Genomic DNA, 20,885 nt, shown 5'->3' on the forward strand with positions numbered 1-20,885 from the left:
CAAACATGCAGAAAGGGCTCATCCTGGAGGATAAGGAAACCACGTTTGGCCAGGTGACCACATGTGGATCAAACCAGATCAAGAAAGGCGGCTGTGGCCCTCATGACAAAAACTTGCCTGGACTCTTGATGCTATCTGACATCTTTACATGTATTGTTTTTAATTTCCTGTAACCAACAGTATTGAAAACATGTACATTTATTTTCAAGGAGACAGCTCAGCATATTAAACTACCCTCTTACCCAACAAATGGGTAAGACTAATAGAAACAGGAAAGAAAAAATGAGAATAGATGGTAGTAGGTTTGAAGAGGTTAGTTAAGGAGCTAAAATCCACGCTGCCTGTTAAGGAGGAATGGCCTTTGGAACGCAGCCTAGCCGCTGGGGCCTGACTTGCCCATGGCACCAGTCAGTACTAAAGTATGATGCTTTGTGAAAGCTCTTCAAGACTTGGCTGGTGTGGCTCAGCTGGCTGAGCGTCATCCTGTGCACTGAAAGGTCGCCAATTCAATTCCTGGTCAGGGCACACGCCCAGGTTGCAGGCTTGATCCCTGGTTGGGGTGCGTGCAGGAGGCAGCAGATCGATGTTTCTCTCTCTCTAAAATCAATTTTTTAAAAAACCATATTTTAAAAAATGGCTAAAAAAAAAAAGGCGGCTCTGGGTAGTTCAGTTGGTTGGAGCATCATCACGTATACCAAAAAGGTTGTGGGTTCGATTCCAGTTGGGGAGTATATGGGAGGCAACCAATCCATGTCTCCCACCCCCTACTTCTCTCTAAAATCGATCAACATATCCTTGGGTGAGGGTTTAAAAAAAAAAGGAAGGCTCTTTAAGACTAACATGCTGTTGAATTATTTATGCCAGGGACTAGCAAACCTGACCAGCCACCTGATTTTGTGAGTGAACTTACTGGAACCCAGCTACACTCACTGATCTATGTAATGCCTGTTGCTGCTTCCACACTAGAATGGCTGAGCTGAGTAGTTGTGACAGCAAAACCTCAATTATTTTCTATCTTGCTCTTTACTAAAAAATATTTGGTGACCTCGCTGATGCTAAACATCTAAAACTTCAAAAATTATTCTGCCCCCTTACTTTTAACCTAAGAAAGTTAGTTTCAAAATGATATGGACAAATTATTTACTTTCTCTGTGCCAATCTTTTCCTTAACTGTAAAATTGGGATAATAACCATGACTACGTCTTAATACTATTGTGCAGATTCAAAAGGCTAATAGGTATAAACACTTAGAATGTTTCATAAACATTAGCTATTAGTTAAGTACTATTGTACCAAACTTGTCCTAATGTAATGTAACTAGTGGCTTGGGATAAAACTTCCAGTGGAGTTTAAAATGTGCTATAACTCTGAACAGATGATTGTACAATCAAGCAATGGAATATTCTTGCAGCTATAAAAAAGAATGAAGACATTTAATATACTATTATGGAAAGGTCACCACAATGTCAGTCAAACAAAACAAAAAGTATGTAAAGCAGTGTGTATAGCTTGTGCCTTTTTAGAAAAGAGGAAGAAAATTAAGATTATATATTTAATTTTTTTGTATATGCCTAAAGAAACTATAACAAACAGCAACAAGAAGCTACCAGTCGGGTGAGAGGCAGAGGGGAACAATGGTGGGACAGACTTTTCACTGTGTAGTATTTTATTTTATTTCTTTTAACTTTTGAACCATGTGAATTACCTACAAAAAACTTAAATTAAAAATGCTGTATCTCAAACAACTTAGAAGGAAGTGAAAATGATGTGCTCTGGAAACTGTGGATGAAGTCAAATGTAACTCCAATGGTAAAGACAATGACATTAAAAATGCATAAAATATGAATAGAAAAAATATATATGATTTAAAATATCTATACATAATATTAAATAGTATAAATAAAAGTTTGTTCCACCTCTAGCTTCAAAAATTAACATAGTCCAAAGCATTTCTTAGGCTATTTTAATTTGGGCTTAGAAATCCAAAGAAAACAAACTGAATAAAAAGTGAAAGTCTCACCTCTGGCTCCCAACCACCCGAACTTTTCTTATGCATTTACATGCATATGTATAAGCATATAGTTGTCCTACAATTGGCTTTTTTCACTAAACTGTGCCTTTCTCTTTTCAGGATACACATGTAGACCGACTTTCTCCTTTAGTGGCTACACTGTTTTCTAATATGGATGTAACCTAATTTATTCAACCATTATGTTTTGCTAAGCTACTTCCAATTTTTTGCTTTTAAACTGTCCTGCTATGAATATCCTTATTCACATTTTTTCATTTTTACAGGATATATAAGTATGGAACTAAGGAAATTTAATAGGACTATTGAAGAACACAGAAGAGGTGGCAGAGCCAGCAGGTAAGAGGATGAAACAATAACTGAAATGGAAGGGCAAAAAAACAAATTTAACTTTAAAAGTATATAAACTTTTGTACAATCAAAATTCACAATGCTAACATAAAAAAGGATACAGAATGGGTTAAAAGTTTGTAACAAATATGAAAATAGACTATAATCAGGATCCCAATAACTAAATTGGCAATAAAAGGAAATTAAAGTATAGTAGAATAAAAATAATAGCTACTAACATGTAACTATTACATTAGGTATTTTACAGAAAACAAATTTTAAAAATGAAGGCGACGAAGCTCTAGGGAAACCTGACAACTGAGGGAAAGCAGTTTGATAACACCTATTAAGCTCCATTTAAAAACCTGTTTTTGATTCATTAGTCCCATGTTTGGAAATTTACTCTATGGAAATAATTCAGAGGGAAGGTTGAGTGTGAGAAGGTGATTTTAAACAAAGTTGATCACAGTGTTACTTAGACATTAAAAAAACTGAAACCTGATGTCAACAATAATAAAACATTTATGAGGATAGACAACGTAAGAATGTGTATAAAAATAAAGTGAAAAAATCAGAAGACAATGGAAATAGTGGGTATGTAAAGGTGATGGAATTATGAATATCATTAACTATTAATGTCTTCACAAAGCATATATTTTTAAATAGCTAATGTGTATATAAAATAGTAAGGAAACAAGTTTCTAGGGAAGACTGGAGCAGTAATTTCCCTGAATGGGACTAGTTTTTACAGACATCATGGGATGCCAAAATCCCTGATTAAACACTAACAGATACCAAGTTCAGCATTAGTGTAATCAAAATAGTAATGAACCAAGTTTCACAGCACAATAATGTGTAACAAACTAATGGTTCTATCATTAACATATGTTTTTATTTAATATAAAGACACACTTCAGGGTAGACACAAAGTACTAAATGGAATGTAACAAAAAATAACTTATTTTTGTATTGCTGCATAATACTTACCAAGTAATAACTGTAGTATATAAAATATAAGTCCAAAGACACTGTTTGGCTGGTTTAATACACCATCCTTTCCAAAAATGGAACCCAAAAGACCAAATCCTCGACCCCATCTGTAAAATAAGGAAAACCAGTAACCCTATATTTGAGTTTTCCTATTTTGAAAAATGTAAAATTATCTGAGAATGTTATGCCAATATACCCATCTGATTCTCTAAATTGCCAATTTCTATAGTCTCTTTACCAAAAGGTAGGACAAAGTACTCTTTTTTTGATGGCATTAGTATTTGCAGAGGAAGGGCTCTCTCAAAAGAATTTTTTTATTTATTGATTTGAGAGAGACACTGATTTGTTGTTCCACTTATTTATGCATTCATTGGTTAATTCTTGTGCATGCGCAAACCAGGGATCAACCCTGCAACCTTGGCATATTGGGATAACGCTCTAACCAACTGAGCTACCCAGCCAGGGCTGGGCTCTCTCAGTTTCAGCTACAGTTTCTTAGCAGTGGCACCACTGACATTTTGGGCTAATTTTTTGTGGTAGGAGGCAGTTCAGTGCATCACAGGGTGCTTAGTAGTATCTTTTGTCCCTACCCATTATATGCTAGTAGTACTCTGCCAGTTGTGACAATCAAAAATATCTTCACCTCGCCAGACGTGGCTCAGCGGTTGAGCATTGACCTAGGATCCAGGAGATCGAGGTTCGATTCCCGGTCAGGGCACATGCCCAGGTTGAGGGCTCGATCCCCAGTCGGGGGCATGCAGGAGGCAGCCAATCAATGACTCTCCATCATTGATGTTTCTATCTCTCTCCCTCTCCTTTCCTCTCTCTGAAATCATTAAAGATATATTTAAAAAAACAAAAAACAAAACTTTCAACCATTGCCAAATGTCCTCTGGGGGCAGTTGAAATCATTGATGTAAACTCTCCTATCTGTTCATTCAAAGTAGACAGACAGAGAGGCAGGTCCAAAATGGTGGCGTAGGAGGATGCAGAGCTTGCCCCTCCCAAAAACACATCCAATGTACACCTATGTTTAGAGCAATTCCTCCTGAGAGCCAACTGAATAGCTTCTGCACAATAAACAATAGAGAGACACCACATAGAGAAGGCTGGGGAACCGCAGGAGCTCTCCAGAAGCTGAGGAAACTCTCCAGGAATAGAGGAACTGGTGAGAACCACTGTTTACATTTTCCCTGTACCTGGATAACAAGTGGGAGCTCTATCCAGGTTCTCTGGCCAACCTGCAGGGCTGCCCTAAATCTGCGCCTGGCCAGGCAGCAGATGAGGCACCACCACACACACCCACTACAACCAGCCTGCCAAAACCCATCTGGTACACAGTCTACACAGAGGGTACTTTTCAAGACTGGGAGAGAATCTAACTCATAGGAATAAACACAGGAAGTCAAACAAAATGGGGAGATAGATAATATGCCCCTAATGAATAGGGAAATACCCCCCCCCCCAAAACCTAATAAAATGGAGATAAGTAATTTGCCTGATATAGAATTGAAAGTAATGGTCATAAGAATGCTCAACAAACTTGAGAGTAGAATAGAAGAACTCAGAGAACACTTCAAAAAGTTTAAAAATGTAATAAAGAACCAATCAGGGATGAAGAATAAAGTAACTGAAATGAATAATACATTAGAAGGAATCAACAGCAATACAGTTAATACAAAAGAACAAGTTAGTGACCTGAAAGACAGAATAGTGGAAATCACCCAATCACAACAGCAAAATGAAAAAAGTTTTAAAAAATGAGAGTAAAAGTGACCTCTGTGATAACATATATCAAGCGCTCTAAAATTCACATTACAGGAATTCTGGGAGAAGAGACAGAGAAAGGGGAAGAAAGTATATTTGAAGAAATAATGGCTGAAAAGCTTTCCTAATCTGAGGAAGGAAACAGACATCCAGGTCCAGGAAGCACAGAGTTACAAACAAGATGAACCCAAAGAGGCCCACACTAAGACACATTGTAACTAAAATGGGAAAAGTTAAGGATAAAGAGTCAATCTTAAAGGCAAGAGTGAAAAAACAAGTCACGTATAAGCGAAACCCCATGGGCTATCTATCACCTTATTTCTCAGCACCAACCCTATAGGCCAGAAGGAAGTAGCAGGAACCTATAACCTAGAATACTATATCTGACCAGGTTATCATTCAGAACTGAAGGAACAATATAGAGTTTCACAGACAGGCATATCCCTGGCCATGAGGCTCAGAACAAACCCCTGACCTTTCATATCAGTGGTCATGCATTTCAGACCCACCTCCCACTTTCCCTCCATAGAGATAAACATCTAGACCTCAGCTGTATTTCAGCTCCAGGCACAGAAAAGCAGCAAAACCAGGCAGGCGATGCCAGGACCAACTGTGATGACCAATGACCCCCCTGCTCTGGTGCTGACCAATGACTCCCTGCCCTGGTGCCGACCAATCAGTAGAGATACCACACCCCTGAAGGGGCACACCTAGAAAAGTTGACAAATATTCTATTAAGACCCTCCCCTAAACTCCCAGCCTTTAAAACCCTCAAGACAAAGGACCCAGCACGCTCTCTCCCTCCCAGGAGCACACCTGCACCTCCTGAACACTAAGGGACCCCCATGAGACTTACAACCAACCAGGGGAGTAATGGGCAGCATCAGCTCGTCCTGGGCTAACCCCCTGAACCTGTCCACAAGGCCCCCTTTTCTCTGACTCTCCAGTGAGCTGACAGCAGCCCCGCCTTGACACTTCTTTCACTGTGACTTTTAGTTCTCAGTGAGCCAAAGCAGTCATACCTAGTCTCTCTCCTGTTTCTTCTTCTATCCTAGGCCCTTCCTTGTTTCACTATCCCCAGCTTTAATAAATGTACTCTCAAAAACACCTGGACTCATACTGTGAAATCTTTCCTGCACAAAGTCAAGAACACATACACTACAGGTCGGCCCCAGGCGGACCTGCTCCATGCCATCCCTTTCTGGTAACAAAAGTTGGAGACTTTAATAATCCACTTACCTCAATGGAGATATCATCTAGACAGAAAATTAATAAGGAAATAATGGCTATAATGCCACCTTAGACCCAATTAACTTAATAGACATTTATAAAATATTTCATCTCAAAACTGCAGATTATACATTTTTCTCAAATGCACATGGAACATTTTCCAGGATAGACCACATATTAGGCCACAAAACAGACTTCATTCAAAAAGACAAATTATATCAATTATATCAAGCATATTTCCTGACTACAATGGCATGAAACTAGAAATCAACTACAGGAAGAAAACTGGAAAAAACACAAATATGTGGAGATTAAATAACATGCTACTAAACAAGCAATGGGTGAAAGATTAAACAGGAAATAAAAAACTACCTTGAGGAAAAAGAAAACCCCACAACTTTAAAAAATTTATGGGATGCAGCAAAGGCAGTTCTAAGAGGGAAGTTCATAGTATATAGGCCTATCTCAAGAAACAGAAAAAAATCCCAAATAAACTATCTAACTTTACACCTAAAGGAATTTAAAAAAGAACAAACAAAACCCAAAGTAAGTAGAAGAAAGATAATAATAAAGAGTGGAAAGGAATAAAACAGAGACTAAAAAACATAATAGAAAAGATCGATGAAACTAAGAGCTGGTTCTTTGAAAGGATAAAAAAATATAAAAAATCGACAAACCTCTTGCAAGACTCATCAAGAAAGAGAGAGCCCAAATCAATAAAATCAGATGCTAAAGAGGAGATTACAACCAACACCACAGAAATACAAAGGACATTAAAGAATATCAAAGAAATATAAAGGACCATTGTATATGGCATATAATGAACAATTATATGCCAACAAATTGGACAATCTAGAAAAAAAAAAATTTCTAGAAACATAAAAACTTCCAAGACTAAATCAGCAAGAAACAGAGAACTGAACAGACCAGTTACTAGCAGTGAAATTTAAGCAGTAATAAAAAAACTCCCAACAAACAAAAGCCCAGATGGCTTCACAGGTAAATTCTACCAAATATTTAAAAAATTAAAATCTATCCTTCTCAAACTAGTCCAAAAAACTGAAGAGAAATGAATGCTTCCAAACTCATTCTACGTCAGTATTACCCAATACCAAAACAAAAGATGCTACAAAAAAAGAGAATTACAAGTCAATATTCCTGATGAACATAGAGGCAAAAATTCTCAACAAAATACTAGCAAACTGAATTCAACAATGCATTAAAATGTTTATATACCACAATCAAGTGGGATTTGTACCAGGGATACAAGGGTGGTTCAAAATCCACAAAATAATATTATTCATCTCATCAACAAAACCAACGATAAAAACCATACAATCACCTCAATAGATGCAGAAAAGCATTTGACAAAATTCAACATCCATTTATGATAAAAACCCTCAACAAAGTGGGCAGAAGGTACTTACCTCAACATGATAAAGGCTATATACAACATTATAGTCAATGGTGAAAAGCTGAAAGCTTTTCCTCTAAGATCAGGAACAAGACAAGATATTCATACTAAAAACAATTATTCAATATAGTATTAGAAACCTTAGCCACAGCAATAAGAGAATAAAAGGCATCCATTTGAAAGGAAGAAGTAAAACTTACTATATACAGATAACATGATACACTATATAAAAAAAACCTAAAGAATACATTAAAAATTAATAGAATAAGTGAATTCAGGAAAGTCACAGAACACACAATAAATATACAGAAACCCATTGTGTTTTTATACACTAATAATGATCAGAAGGAGAAATAAGAAAAGAATCCCATTTATAATTGCATCTAAAAGAATAAAATACCTAGGAATAAATTCAACAAAATAGGTGAAAGAGCTGTACTCTGAAAACTGTAAGACATTAAAAAAAACCCTCAATAGAGCACAAATAAATGGGAGACTATACCATGCTCATGGACTAAAAGGATTAATATTGTTAAAATGACATAATACTCAAAGCAATCTAAAGATGTAATGCAATCCCTATCAAAATACTGATGGCATTCTTCTCAAAACTAGAACAAAATAATCGTAAAATTTATATGGAATCATGGAAGTTCTCGAATAGCCAAAACGATTTTGAAGAAAAAAACCAAAGTTGGAGGTATCATGCTCCCTGATTTCAGACTATACTACAAAGCTATAATTATCAAACTATACTACATAAACAGAAACATAGATCAATGGAACAGAATGGAGAGCCCAGAAATAAAGCCTTGTTTATATGGTCAATTAATCTATGACAAAGGTGTCATAGAATATACAATGGAGAAATGTCAGTTTCTTCAACAAGTGGTGCTGGGAAAATTAAACAAATACATGCCAAAAAATAAAACTGTAGCACTTTCTTACACCACATACAATAATAAACTCAAAATGGATTAAATATTTAAATGTAAAACTAGAAACCATAAACTCCTAGACGAAAACATAGGTAATAAGTCTGAGTAATACCTTTGTGGATATGTCCCCTTGAGCAAGGGAAACAAAAGCAAAAATAAACAAATGACACCCGGCCAGTCTGGCTCAGTGGTTGAGCATCGTCTCATGTACCAAGAGGTCACTGGTTCAATTCCTGGTTAGGGCACATGCCCGGGTTGGGGGCTCAATCCCTGGTGGGGGCCATGCGGGAGGCAGTTGATCTATGTTTCTCTCTCATCGATGCTTCCCTCTCTCTCCCCCCTTTCCTCTTCCTCTCTCTCTAAAAATCAATAAAAACATATTTTAAAACATAAAATAAGTGGAACTTCATCAAACTAAAAAGCTTCTGTACAATGAAGAGAAGCTTCAAGAAAACAAAAAGACAACCTACTGAATGGGAGAATGTATTTGCAAATGATATATCCGATAAGGGATTGATATCCAAAATACATAAGGAACTCATACAACACAATAACAAAAAATAAAAATAAACCAACAGTCTTATTAAAAATAGGCAGATGACACAAAGAGAGATTTCTCCAAAAAAGGTGTACAGACGACCAACAAACATGAAAAGATGCTATATACATCACTAATTATCAGGAAAATGCAAATCAAAACCACAACGAAATACCACCCACTCCAGTCAGAATGGCTATTATCAAAATGTCAACAAATAACATGTGTTGGTGAGGATATGGAGAAAAGGGGACCCTCATGTCCTACTGTTGTTTGTGGGACTGCAACCTGGTGTAGCGACTATGGAAAACAGTACGGAGATTCCTCCAAAAAGTAAAAGTAGATCTACCACATGACCCAGCAATTACACTTCTGGATATTTATCCAAAGAAAATGAAAATACTTATTTAAAAAGATACATGTACCTTATGTTCACTGCAGCATTACTTATAATAACCAAGATATGGAAGCAACCTAGATATCAACTGATAGATGAATGAATAAAGAGGTGATAATACAATGGGATATTACACAGCAATAAAAAAGAATGAAATGTTTTCATTTATGATGACATGGATGGACCTAGAAGATATTATGCTAAGTGAAATAAGTCAGAGAAAGACAAATACCATATGGTTTCACTTTTAAGTGGAATCTAGAAAAACAAAATGAACAAACAAAACAAAAACAGACTCAGAGAAACAGAGATCAAACTGGTGGTTGCCAGAAATGTTCAACATCATTAGCCTTAGGGAAATAAAAATTAAAACCAAGTATCACTATACATGTATCAGACTGGTTAAAATAAAAAAAATAGCAACCACACCAAATGTTGGTGAAAATAAGGAAAATTTGCATCTCTCAGGCATCGTTGCTAGGAATATAAAATAGTACAGCCTCTCAGGGAAACAGTTTGGCAGTCTCTTATAAAAGAAAATATGCAACTTCCATATGACCCAACAATTACACTCTTGGGCATTTAACCCAGAGAAATAAAAACTTATGTGCACTCTGAAACCTGTGTTCATAGCAGCTGTCACAGCAGCTTTATCTGTAATAGTCAAAAACTGGGAACAACCTAGATGTCCCTCAACAGGTAAATGGGTAAACAAACTCTGGTATGTCCACACCAGGAAAAAAACAGTACTTAGCAATGAAAGGAACAAACTATAGATGCATGCAACTCGAATAGATTGCAAGAGAATTTGTTGAGTGAAAAAGAGCCAGTTCCATAAGGCTACACACTGCATGATTCCATTTGTATATCATTCTTGAAATGACAAAATTATGAAATGGAGAGCAGACTAGTGGTTGCCTGGGGTTAAGAGAAAATGGGAGTGGGAGGGAGACTATACAGGGCAGCATGAGGAGTCCTCCTGAGAGTAGGAATGTTCCTTCTTGACTGCACCAACGCTAATATTCTATTATGACATTATACTCTAGTTCTGCAAGAGGGTACCACTGGAGAAACTAGATAAAGACCACAAAGAGTCTCTCTGTATTAATTCTTACAACTGCATGTGAATCTACAACGATCTCTAAATAAAAAGTTTAATTTAAAAAAACAAGCAAGCACTGGCCGGTGTAATTCAGTGGTTGGAGCACTGGCCCATGCACTGAAGGGGTTGAGGGTTTGATTCCTGGTCAAGGGCATGTACCTGGGTTGCAGGCTAGATCCCCAGCCCTGTCCCTAGTTGGGGCGGGAGCAGGACACAACCAATTGATGTGTCTCTCTCCCATCAATGTTGCCCTCCCTCACTTCCATTCTCTCTCTAAAAAACAAACAAACAAAAATGTATGTAAACCAACAACTTTCACCAGGATATGCATTAGGAAACATATCCTGGGAACATATCTTTAAATATAGAACAGTATCAGAAACTACAGGTTTTTCCTAGAACCGTATCTCAAGAGTATAAAACTGATACATTACATTTGCAGTTTAACTTCAAATTTTGCATTTAACTTAACATTTTCAGAATCTTATTTTCTTACTTTAAAAATGATTATTAAATTCTGATTTGATAAAATTTGATACAAATATCAAACTAACATTTACTTTCAATAAAAACCTTTAAAGACAACTTTAATTCTGAATAAGTGTGCTTTTAAGAATACCAAAAAGAAAACACCTAGTCATAGTTAAAGTCCATTACACAAAGCACTCAATAAAACCTCAATTTTGGTTCTGAAGATAAACTACCTAAAAACAGGGATAAATAAGTGATTATTAGTCACACTATTTTAACAGTACTCTGTGTCCAAGAAATAGAGTGAAACCTCTTCATAATGATGATGAGAGATAAAAATAATCCCAATTTTACAATCAAGAGCCATGAATATTTTTACTGTACAGTTATACACTTCAAGAAACACAGAATATCTTTAGTAGCACTGCATATAGACACGTTACACAATATATCACACTCAAAAACATATTAAAAATAAAATATTAAAAAATATGCAATGTTTAATTTTGATGTATGGTAATATAAGATAAGACAAATAAAAGTACATTTAAGTTTATTCAGATGCATTCATTTAATATTCAAGTGCGGAAAAGTAGCCTGCCACACAGGCGAGTTCTGGCTTGAAATAGCTAGTGAGCAATGTGTTAAACAGCCTGTGTGACTTTGGGTAAGTCACTTCATCTTGGACTATGAATTCTCCATTTATAAAATGGAGATGATTATGGTACCTAATTCATAGTACTGTTCTGAAAAATAACTGTTAAGAATAATTATGTAATGGTTTAATATAGAAATATAAGCATGTATACTACAAGACCGGCTATCTGGCATTCTCTCTTCAAGGCCCAATGGTTATGAAATAGCATGCATTTATATAAAGTTTTTTTTTCTTTCACAAACATTTGCACACTTTATTAAAACATTTTAAATTTGATACTAAATGTTGTATTATGTTTTATATTTTATGGAAATACTATAATTAACTGAAGATACTGTTGGTGAATATTAGGCTGTTTCTACTTCTCATGATTATAAAGCATTAAATGAACATACTGTGCAAAAGTCTGTCTGTATATTATATTATTTCCTTAAGACAGACTACAAAGAGAGAAATGACTTGATCAACTGTCATAAATATCTTGAAAACTATTGTTATTGTGCAAAAAAGCTACACCAATTTGTAATTCTACCATCAGTCCCTGAAATGTCCTAACAATATAGCTAGAACCAGACAAATGGTAAATAGAAAAGTTACACATAAATAGAAAAGTTACTGTAGAGCAAATCAAGTCATTTAAAAATAGGAGAATGACATCAACACAAGTTGCATGGCTTACAGGCAATTTTCTCTAGCATGTTAAAATTTTATACCACTGAATAAAAGTAGCTGAATGCAAAGTAGATGCAGCAGGCCACAGAGAAAATGTAGTCAGCACCACCATTTGGCCTTGTGTGTTCTGGAGATAACTTAGTGTGCGATCTCCAGTCTTTTGCTAATTGGCTCCATAATTCTCCATCCATCAAGCTTCCTTCACACTTTCCCCTTCACCCTCCAGGTAAAGTCCTACATTTACAATTTCATTCATTCATTTGTTCATTCACTCACTTATTATTTAACAAGCCTTTTAATTCTGCCAACGCTTTTATTACACTTATTGTAGCTTTTCTCTTAATCATCTGGTTTCAAAGTTACATAGATTTTGTTTTTGTTTTTTTGTGTGTTTTTTTGGTTTTTTTAAAATATATCTTTATTGATTTCCGAGAGAGGAAAGGAGAGGGAGAGAGATAGAAACATCAATGATGAGAGAGTCATTGATCGAGCCCACAACCCGGACATGTGCCCTGACCGGGAATGGAACCCTGATCGCCTGGATCCTAGGTTGACGCTCAACCGCTGAGCCACGCCCGGCCGGGCCAGTTACACAGATTTTGAGTGGTCTACCCCATCCCTTGTTTTCCTATAATCATTATTTACATATAGAAAAGTACAAGTTGACCCTTTAACAACATGGGTTTGAATTGCTCTGGCCCACTTATACCTGGATTTTTTCCAATAAATACTGTAATGTATTTTCTCTTCCTTATGATTTTCTTACCATTTGCTTTACTCTAGCTTACTTGTAAAAATACAATACAAATATCATATTTTATTACACGTATACATGTTATTGTATTATACTGAGTAAAATACACATAACATACAAAACATGTGTTAACTGTGTTGTTGGTAAGGTTTCTAGTCAACAGTAGGCTATTAGTAGTTAAGTTTTGAGGGAGTCAAAAGATCTATGTGGCTTCCCGGAGCTTGTCAGGTTTAGCATGTGGCTCCTTTTTGTCCACAAAGGTCATATGGCCAAACCCAGATTCAAATTGGGCCAGAACTACAGAGAAAGGCAGAGAGCATGCATATAGAGAGGACATTGATTGAGACCATTAATGCAATTACCAAGAAAGCCACTGATTGAGACTTTAGCAACCCTAAAGTTAAAGCAATGCCTGTAGGACAAACCATGTCACTAGCATGCCAAAGGTGACATGGGAAGCCAGTACTCTGCTTTGACATTGGGTGTGAGTGAGACCTGTAACCAAAAGAATATGGTGAAGGTGTCTGTCCCATGATTGTTACATTACATTAGAAAGAAACCAGAGCTGCATCAGCTCAGCCGTAGTGACCACATCTGGGAGGTAAAACAAAGCAAAGTAGGAGCAGCTCTGTTCCTTTGCCTCCAGCTGTGGCAGATGGTCCCAGTGCATCCTGCTGCTCTCCTGGCTAAAGGACCAGCGAGGTGACCCCTCTTGGGATGAATATCTTTTTTGGAAGAGCTCCTCCTGGCAGCTTCAATGCCATGAAGACAACTTTTAATAAAGGAGATGAGGACACAGCAGCACTCATCATGGACAGCCTAAGACTGATAACAGAAATGGCTGTGAGCAGTATCTCAGTCGAGTCACTGTCATCTGCTGCACTGGCTTCAGATATGGCTTTGGAAATGGAACTGCTAGAAATTGCTCTGTCTCACTTCATGATCTCTTCAAATTCAGTTTCACTCCCACAGCGGGTGGAATGCCCAAATCTTGGCTGCCATGGTGTTTAAAGAGTGCAAAAGCCTCCCTGTAAATATCTGGCCGAGGCCCCCTATAGCATTTGGTAGGGAAAAGTAGGCTGGATTGAGATGAAGGGCAGGTGAAATGGCCCAGGGGGAGGGAGAGCTGCATGAGGAGGTAGTGGAGGAGTCATGAGGTGCTAGCACTGGATGCCAGAGGAGGAAGAACTCCAAAGCTTGAGGAGAGAAGTGGTAGGGATGGAATTGGGGGTGGGAGCAGACCCATCAGGTGAAGGGCTGAGGTAGGCATAAGGTAGAGGGTGTGGCTCACCCGTAAGCAGAGTCACTAGAATCTTGGGCATGGTCCTCTAGAGCTATTCCCACTCTTGAGACTCAAACCTATTCATGTTTCTGAGCCTAGGCCTCACACTAGGACAGGTTCTTCTAGGTGGCTGGCCTCATGTCCACTTTTTCTCCTTCAAGAACTCCTACTGGCAGGAATTCCAAGTATTCGTGGACAGTTTTCAGAGGCTGCCACTTCCTCAGCATACCTGGCCACTTGCTCCATTATCTGCAAATTTTAGTTCTGCCACATCACGGGTTCCTACCAAGTAAGTAACCTGGGTCAGCGGCTGGTCTCCCCATCAACTCCCATTACTCGTGAGCATGCCGTTTGCTAAGACTTGCCTTTCTTAAGTTATTATCATTCCTGTTTATTCTGCATCTGACTGATATTTAATCTGTAGAAATTAAATGGTTCTGCTTCCACCTCTATCAGGATTAGATCCAGATCTGGAAATATTCTCTCCCTGGCAGATCCTAAGCCTTCCCACTTCCTTTGAGAAGCTTCCGGAATCCCATTTCCTTCGCATATCTTCTCTTAGAGGAGTACAATATTGTCCTGGATCCAGCCTCTCCAAATCCAGAATTCCTCAGAGTCCTCCTTCCCTGACCTCCATCTAGAGACCCTCAGCCCCTGGCAGGCCCTGAGATTGGGAAGGGTTGCTTAGATGTTCCTTTGTCCTGAGTGTTGTGGTTTTTCACTTAGAAATTCCACAGCATCAAAAATAACGTCTTTGCCCTCGCCAGTTTGGCTCAGTGGATAGCGCGTCGGCCTGCGGACTGAAGGGTCCAGGTTCGATTCTGGCCAAGGGCATGTACCTCGGTTGCAGGCTCGATCCCTGGCCCCAGTCCGGGTGCGAGCATTGGTGTGAGAGAGGCACAGTCGATGTCTCTCTCCCTTCTACTCTCTCTGAAAAGCAATGGGAAAATATCCTCAGGAGAGGATTAAAAAAAATAAAAATAACGTCTTTGTTATCCAGTTCCTAGCACAAGGTCATGCACAGAGAAACACTTAAAACAGTCTTTGTATGAAGACTGAGTGAGATGTAAATTCAGGAAACACAAATAAAAATTTTTAAGTGTGATATTTTTAATACCTAACAAGTGAACAGTATTTTGCCTTGGGTTAATATTAGGAGGCTCAGCGAGCAGATCCACACAGCTATAGTATACTCCTTAACGCTTAGAAGCCAAAAGTAATTTAAAAACATACAGACAATAAGTTATATGAATCAGAGGAGAATCACAGGCCCAACCACATTCCTATGTAATGTTGAATGTTCTCTGTGCTGTAAAGATAGTAATAACCTAGGGTCTACTACTAGTCGTATTCCTTTGTGTCTATACATCCCTAAAGGTGTAAGAAAAATTATGTCACTGGATAGGAGCTAGGTCCACTAAACAAATGTTTAAGGAATATTAAACATGAGTGGAATGATAAAGATAATCTAATTCAGCTCCCTGATTTTATACTCATAGACTTTGAGGTAAAGAGACTTGTTTGTGTAGGACACCCAACTAGTTAGTGGGATAGTGAGTCTTCCGACGGCTAGGCCCGTATCCTTCTAACAAGCTATGTGGATGCGGGGAGTAAGCCTGCTCATTCTCCTCAAGCTGCAGGCTTATCAGGAGGCCAGGAAGGACTTCTAAGGATCTACAGAAAGGGGGGCGGAAATTCCAAAATGCAGACTAAAGTTTTATGCACAAGGATTTTCATCAGAGGCTTTTAATAGCTAGAAAATTAGAAATTATCTAAATTCCAAGAATAAAGGGAACAGTTAAGTAAATAAAGAACATTGGAATGATAGATAATGCACAATGAAATGTTATGTAGTCATTCAAAGTATTCTTTAAAATTTCATACCGTGGGGAAAAGCAGGATACTAAATCTATGTGTATATTATTTCACCTATGTAGACATAAATATAAAAAGAGAAAAAATACAGACAAAAGCATACTAAAAAAAAAAAAATTTATGTAGCCCTGGCCAGTGTGGCTAAGTTGGTTGGAGGGTCATCCTGTATACTTTGATATGTTAAGTTACTTTTCTTTTCTTTTTTACTTTAAATGTTTTTACTGACTTCAGAGAGGAAGGGAGGAGAGAGACACACACACAAATCGATGATGAGAAACATCCATTGGCTGCCTCCTGCATACCTCCCACCTTGGGGGCTGAGCCCACAACCCGGACATGTACCCTGACCGGGAATCGAACCTGTGACCTTCTGGTGCACAGGACAACGCCCAACAACTGAGCCACACCAGCCAGGCTGTTATGTCACTTTTAAGCTATAAATTCCTAGCCCTGTTATTTTTAAGGCTTAATTCCACAGAAAGTGAGTTTTTTCAGGAACATGTTATATCAGAAATGCCTATAATAATGACCAATTTCTTTTGTGCACAAACTGCTTTTTTGGAGTTAATAATTAATAGTTTTTTATTTTCTTTTCTTCTTCTTAAATATGTTTTTATTGATTTCAGAGAGAGAAAGAGAGAAAAACATCAATGATGAGATAGTCATTGATCAGCTGCCTCCTGCAGGCCCCCTACTGGGGATCAAGCCTGCAACCTACGCATGTGCCCTGACCAGGAATTGAACTGTGACCTCCTGGTTCATAGGTTGACACTCAACCACTGAGCCACATCCGCTAGGCCATATTTTTTGTTTTTCTATGCTACATCATTTATTTTTCAAAATCCTCATAAGCAATATCTTCAGCAAGGTTAACCATATCAAGAAATCTATGAGTTGCATTTTTTCCCCTGGAGAAATCTCCCCTGAAACTCTCAACCTTCCTGATCCATTCTGGACAACTTGACTCAGGGTGGCTGCTCTCTAGGCTTGCTGCACAGCTATCATCTGAAAACTTCCAATATCTTCCCTACACTGAATCTTCCATTTTTAAGATTTGGTATCTTCCCTTTTCCTTTGGTTTAATCACTTGTTTGGGTAAAACAATCTTCTAATAGCTTCTTTGAAAAAATACATACTTGGGGTAAAATTTTTAAAATGCTTAAAGTCTAAAAATACTACTTTACCATCACACTGGATTGAGAGTTTGTTTGGGTATATAATTATAAATTAATAATAATTTCCCCTCAGAATTAAAACAGATTTTTTTTAATGTTTTTTATTGGTCATTAGAGAGAGAAACATCAATGTGAGAGTGAAACATCAACTGGCTGCCTCCTGCACACCCACTACCAGGGTCAAGCCCACAACCAGGCATGTGCCCTGAATGAATCAAACTGGCAACCTTTTAGTGCATAGGATGATGCCCCACCAACTGAGCCACAGTGGCCAGGGCTTTTTTTTTTTTTTTTTTTTTTTTAGAGAGAGAGAGGAAGGCGGAAGGATAGAGAGACAGAAACATCAATGAGAGAGAAACATCGATTGGCTGCCTCCTGCACACCCCCTCCTGGGGATTGAGCCCAAAACCCAGGCATGTGCCTTGACTGGGAATTGAACTGGTAACCTCTTGGTTCCTGGGTCAATGCTCAACCACTGAACCACACAGGCAGGGGGCCAGCCAGGGCTTTTTATTGATTTTTAGAGAGAGAGTAAGGGAGAGGGAGAGAAACATCAATGTGTGAGCAAAATATCGATTGGCTGCCGGGCGCGCGCGCGCGCACACACACACATACACCCCCCCAGGGATCAAGCCTGCAATCCTGGCAAGTGTTCTGACCAGGAATCAAACCAGCAACCTTGTGGTGTATGGGACAATGAGAAACCCACTGAGCCTCACCGGCCAGGGCTGCCCTCAGAATTTTTAAGACACTGTTTTACTATCCTGCTTCCAGAGTTGGTTCTTTAAAAATATGATGCCAATCTTTAAGAATATACAGTGGCATAAAGACAGTCTATTCAATAAATGGTGGTGGGAAAAACTGGACAAATACATGCAAACAACTGAAATTGGATCACTTTTTTACATCATAGACAAGAATAAACTCAAAATTGATTAAAGGTTTAAATGTAAGACCTGAAACCATAAAACTCATAGGAAAAAAACCACACAGTAAACTCTGACACTGTTCTCAGTAATATTTTTTCCTTTATATCTTCTTGGGCAAGGGAAACAAAAGAAAAAATAAACAAATGGGACTACAGCCATAAACATCAGCAAAATGAAAAGACAACCTACTGAAGATGTTTGCCAATGATACAACGGATAAGAGGTTAATATCCAAAATATATAAGGAACTCAAACCACTCAACACCCAACAATCCAATTTAAAAATGAGCAGAAGACTTTAAATATACATTTCTCCAAAGAGGACATACAGATGGCTAATAGATATATAAAAAGATGGTCAAGTTTCTGGTCAAGATGGTGGCACAGGTAACTGCTGTGTTTGCCTCTTTCCAACCACATCAAAATTACAGCTAAATTATAGAACAATTAACCTGGAGAACCATCTGAACACTAGCTGAATGGAACTCTTATAACTAAGGATATAAAGAAGCCACACTGAGAACTGTAAGAGGGGCAGAGACGCCACATGGGCTCGTCCCACACCCACATGTGGTGGCTGAGAATTTAAAGGGATATCTCGGCTGCAGAGGTCCTCCCGCTCACAGCCCCACACTGGGCTACCCAGCTCAGGGCTCCAGTGCTGGGAAGAGGAGTCCCCATGGCAGCTGGGTGTGAAAACTGGCAAGAACTCTGTTTGGATGAGACAGAAAGCTGCTGAAAACCCAGACATCCTCTTAAAGGGCACAGGCACAAGACTCATATGCTCAGACACCCACTCTAAGCTCTAGTGAAGTGATGGCAGCTCCAGAGGCATAGAGACATATGAGGAGAAACTGAAATGTGTGGCTTCAGGGTGAAGGCCTCATTTGTTCATTAGCTAAGCCCTTCCCCCACATAGCCCATAGGTTCAAGCAGGTGCCAAACCTGAATCTTCCTTCACCTGGTGAACACCTCTCCCTGCATACTGGTGACTCCCTGAGACCCTGCTCTACCCAATTTGCCATACCACTGGTGGCTCCTTCAGCTTTGTCCAAGCTGCAAATATTCTTAACTCTCCAAGGTCGGCAAGGCCCAGGCACGCAGTAGCTGATCTCAGTATGCCCTTGCCTCCTGTTGAGACGTCCCATGCCTGGCACAGGTGGCAGCCAGTCTGGTGCTATAACCATTGTGAACGTTTATGCACCCAACATAGAAACATCCAAATATGTAAAGCACATATTGACACACCTAAAGGGAGAGATTGACAATAATATAGTAATAGTAGAGACTTTAATACCCCTTTGACATCAGAAGATTATCCAGATGGAATATCATTAAGAAAACAGTGGCCTTAAACACCACATTAAACCAGATGAATTTAATTGATATTTTCAGAGCATTTCACTCCAAAGCTGCAGAATATACAGTGTTTCCAAGCACACGTGGAACGTTTTCAAGGACAGACCACAAGTTAGGCCACAAACAAGTCTCAATAAAATTAAGAAGACTGAAACCATATCAAGCATCTTCTCTGACCACAAATGTATGAAACACACACACTTAGAGGCTAAATAATATGCTAATAAACAATACATCAGTTAAGATAAAAGAAATCCAAACACACAAGACAAATGAAAATGAAAACAATGCAAAATCTATGGCACACAGCAAAAGTAGCCCTAAGAGGGAAATTCATAGCAATACAAATCTGAGACAGGCTAGTAAGCCAGGACAAGTGGAATAGGGAAATGGAAACAGCTAGTTAAAAGGTCAAACAGTTTACAGCCATTTAGTAAGTGCAAAATCCTATTTTCCCTAACCAAGGACACTTAAGAGTAAATGGTTTACACTTCTCCTCCCCAACCAGAGGGTAAGTAGCTTAAATCACCCTTCTCAGGGAGATAGCACCTGTCAGGTGCTTCATGCTGGTGACTGTCGGGTGCCTTCCCCCTAAATCCACACAACTCAGTCTCACTCTGTGTGTCTCTGGCACCCCCCGAGTTTGCCCACATTTCCTTGAGAATTTTTGAAGAAAGACTGCAATATGGGTGCAGGTTGGCTGCAGCTTAAGATCCCACCACATAGCCTGGCCGGGCGTGGCTCAGTGGTTAAGCGTCGACCTAGGATCCAGGCGATCAGGGTTCGATTCCCAGTCAGGGCACATGCCCGGGTTGCGGGCTGCAGCTGATCAATGACGCTCTCATCGTTGATGTTTCTGTCTTTCTCTCTCCCTCTCCTTTCCTCTCTCTGAAATCAATAAAGATATATTAAAAAAAAAAAAAAAAAAAAGATCCCACCACAGCATGCAAGCTTGGCAGGGCAAGGCCTCATGGG

General features: G+C 38.6%; 1 protein-coding gene and 1 pseudogene across 1 annotated transcript in view; both read right to left on the reverse strand.

The window, feature by feature from the left end:
• Positions 1–20,885, reverse strand: part of VKORC1L1 (vitamin K epoxide reductase complex subunit 1L1) — a 68,177-nt gene that overhangs the window by 4,352 nt on the left and 42,940 nt on the right. The window contains exon 2 of the mRNA XM_087815629.1: positions 3,347–3,456. Within this exon, the coding sequence (XP_087671755.1) occupies positions 3,347–3,456 (110 nt within the window). The remainder of the gene's footprint in view (positions 1–3,346; positions 3,457–20,885) is intronic.
• LOC107524397 (cleavage and polyadenylation specificity factor subunit 7 pseudogene) lies at positions 13,087–19,738 on the reverse strand (annotated as a pseudogene).

This window comes from Miniopterus natalensis, chromosome 3 (genome assembly GCF_054644295.1).
Source record: "Miniopterus natalensis isolate mMinNat1 chromosome 3, mMinNat1.hap1, whole genome shotgun sequence".
In the NCBI taxonomy this organism is placed as follows: Eukaryota; Metazoa; Chordata; class Mammalia; order Chiroptera; family Miniopteridae; genus Miniopterus; species Miniopterus natalensis.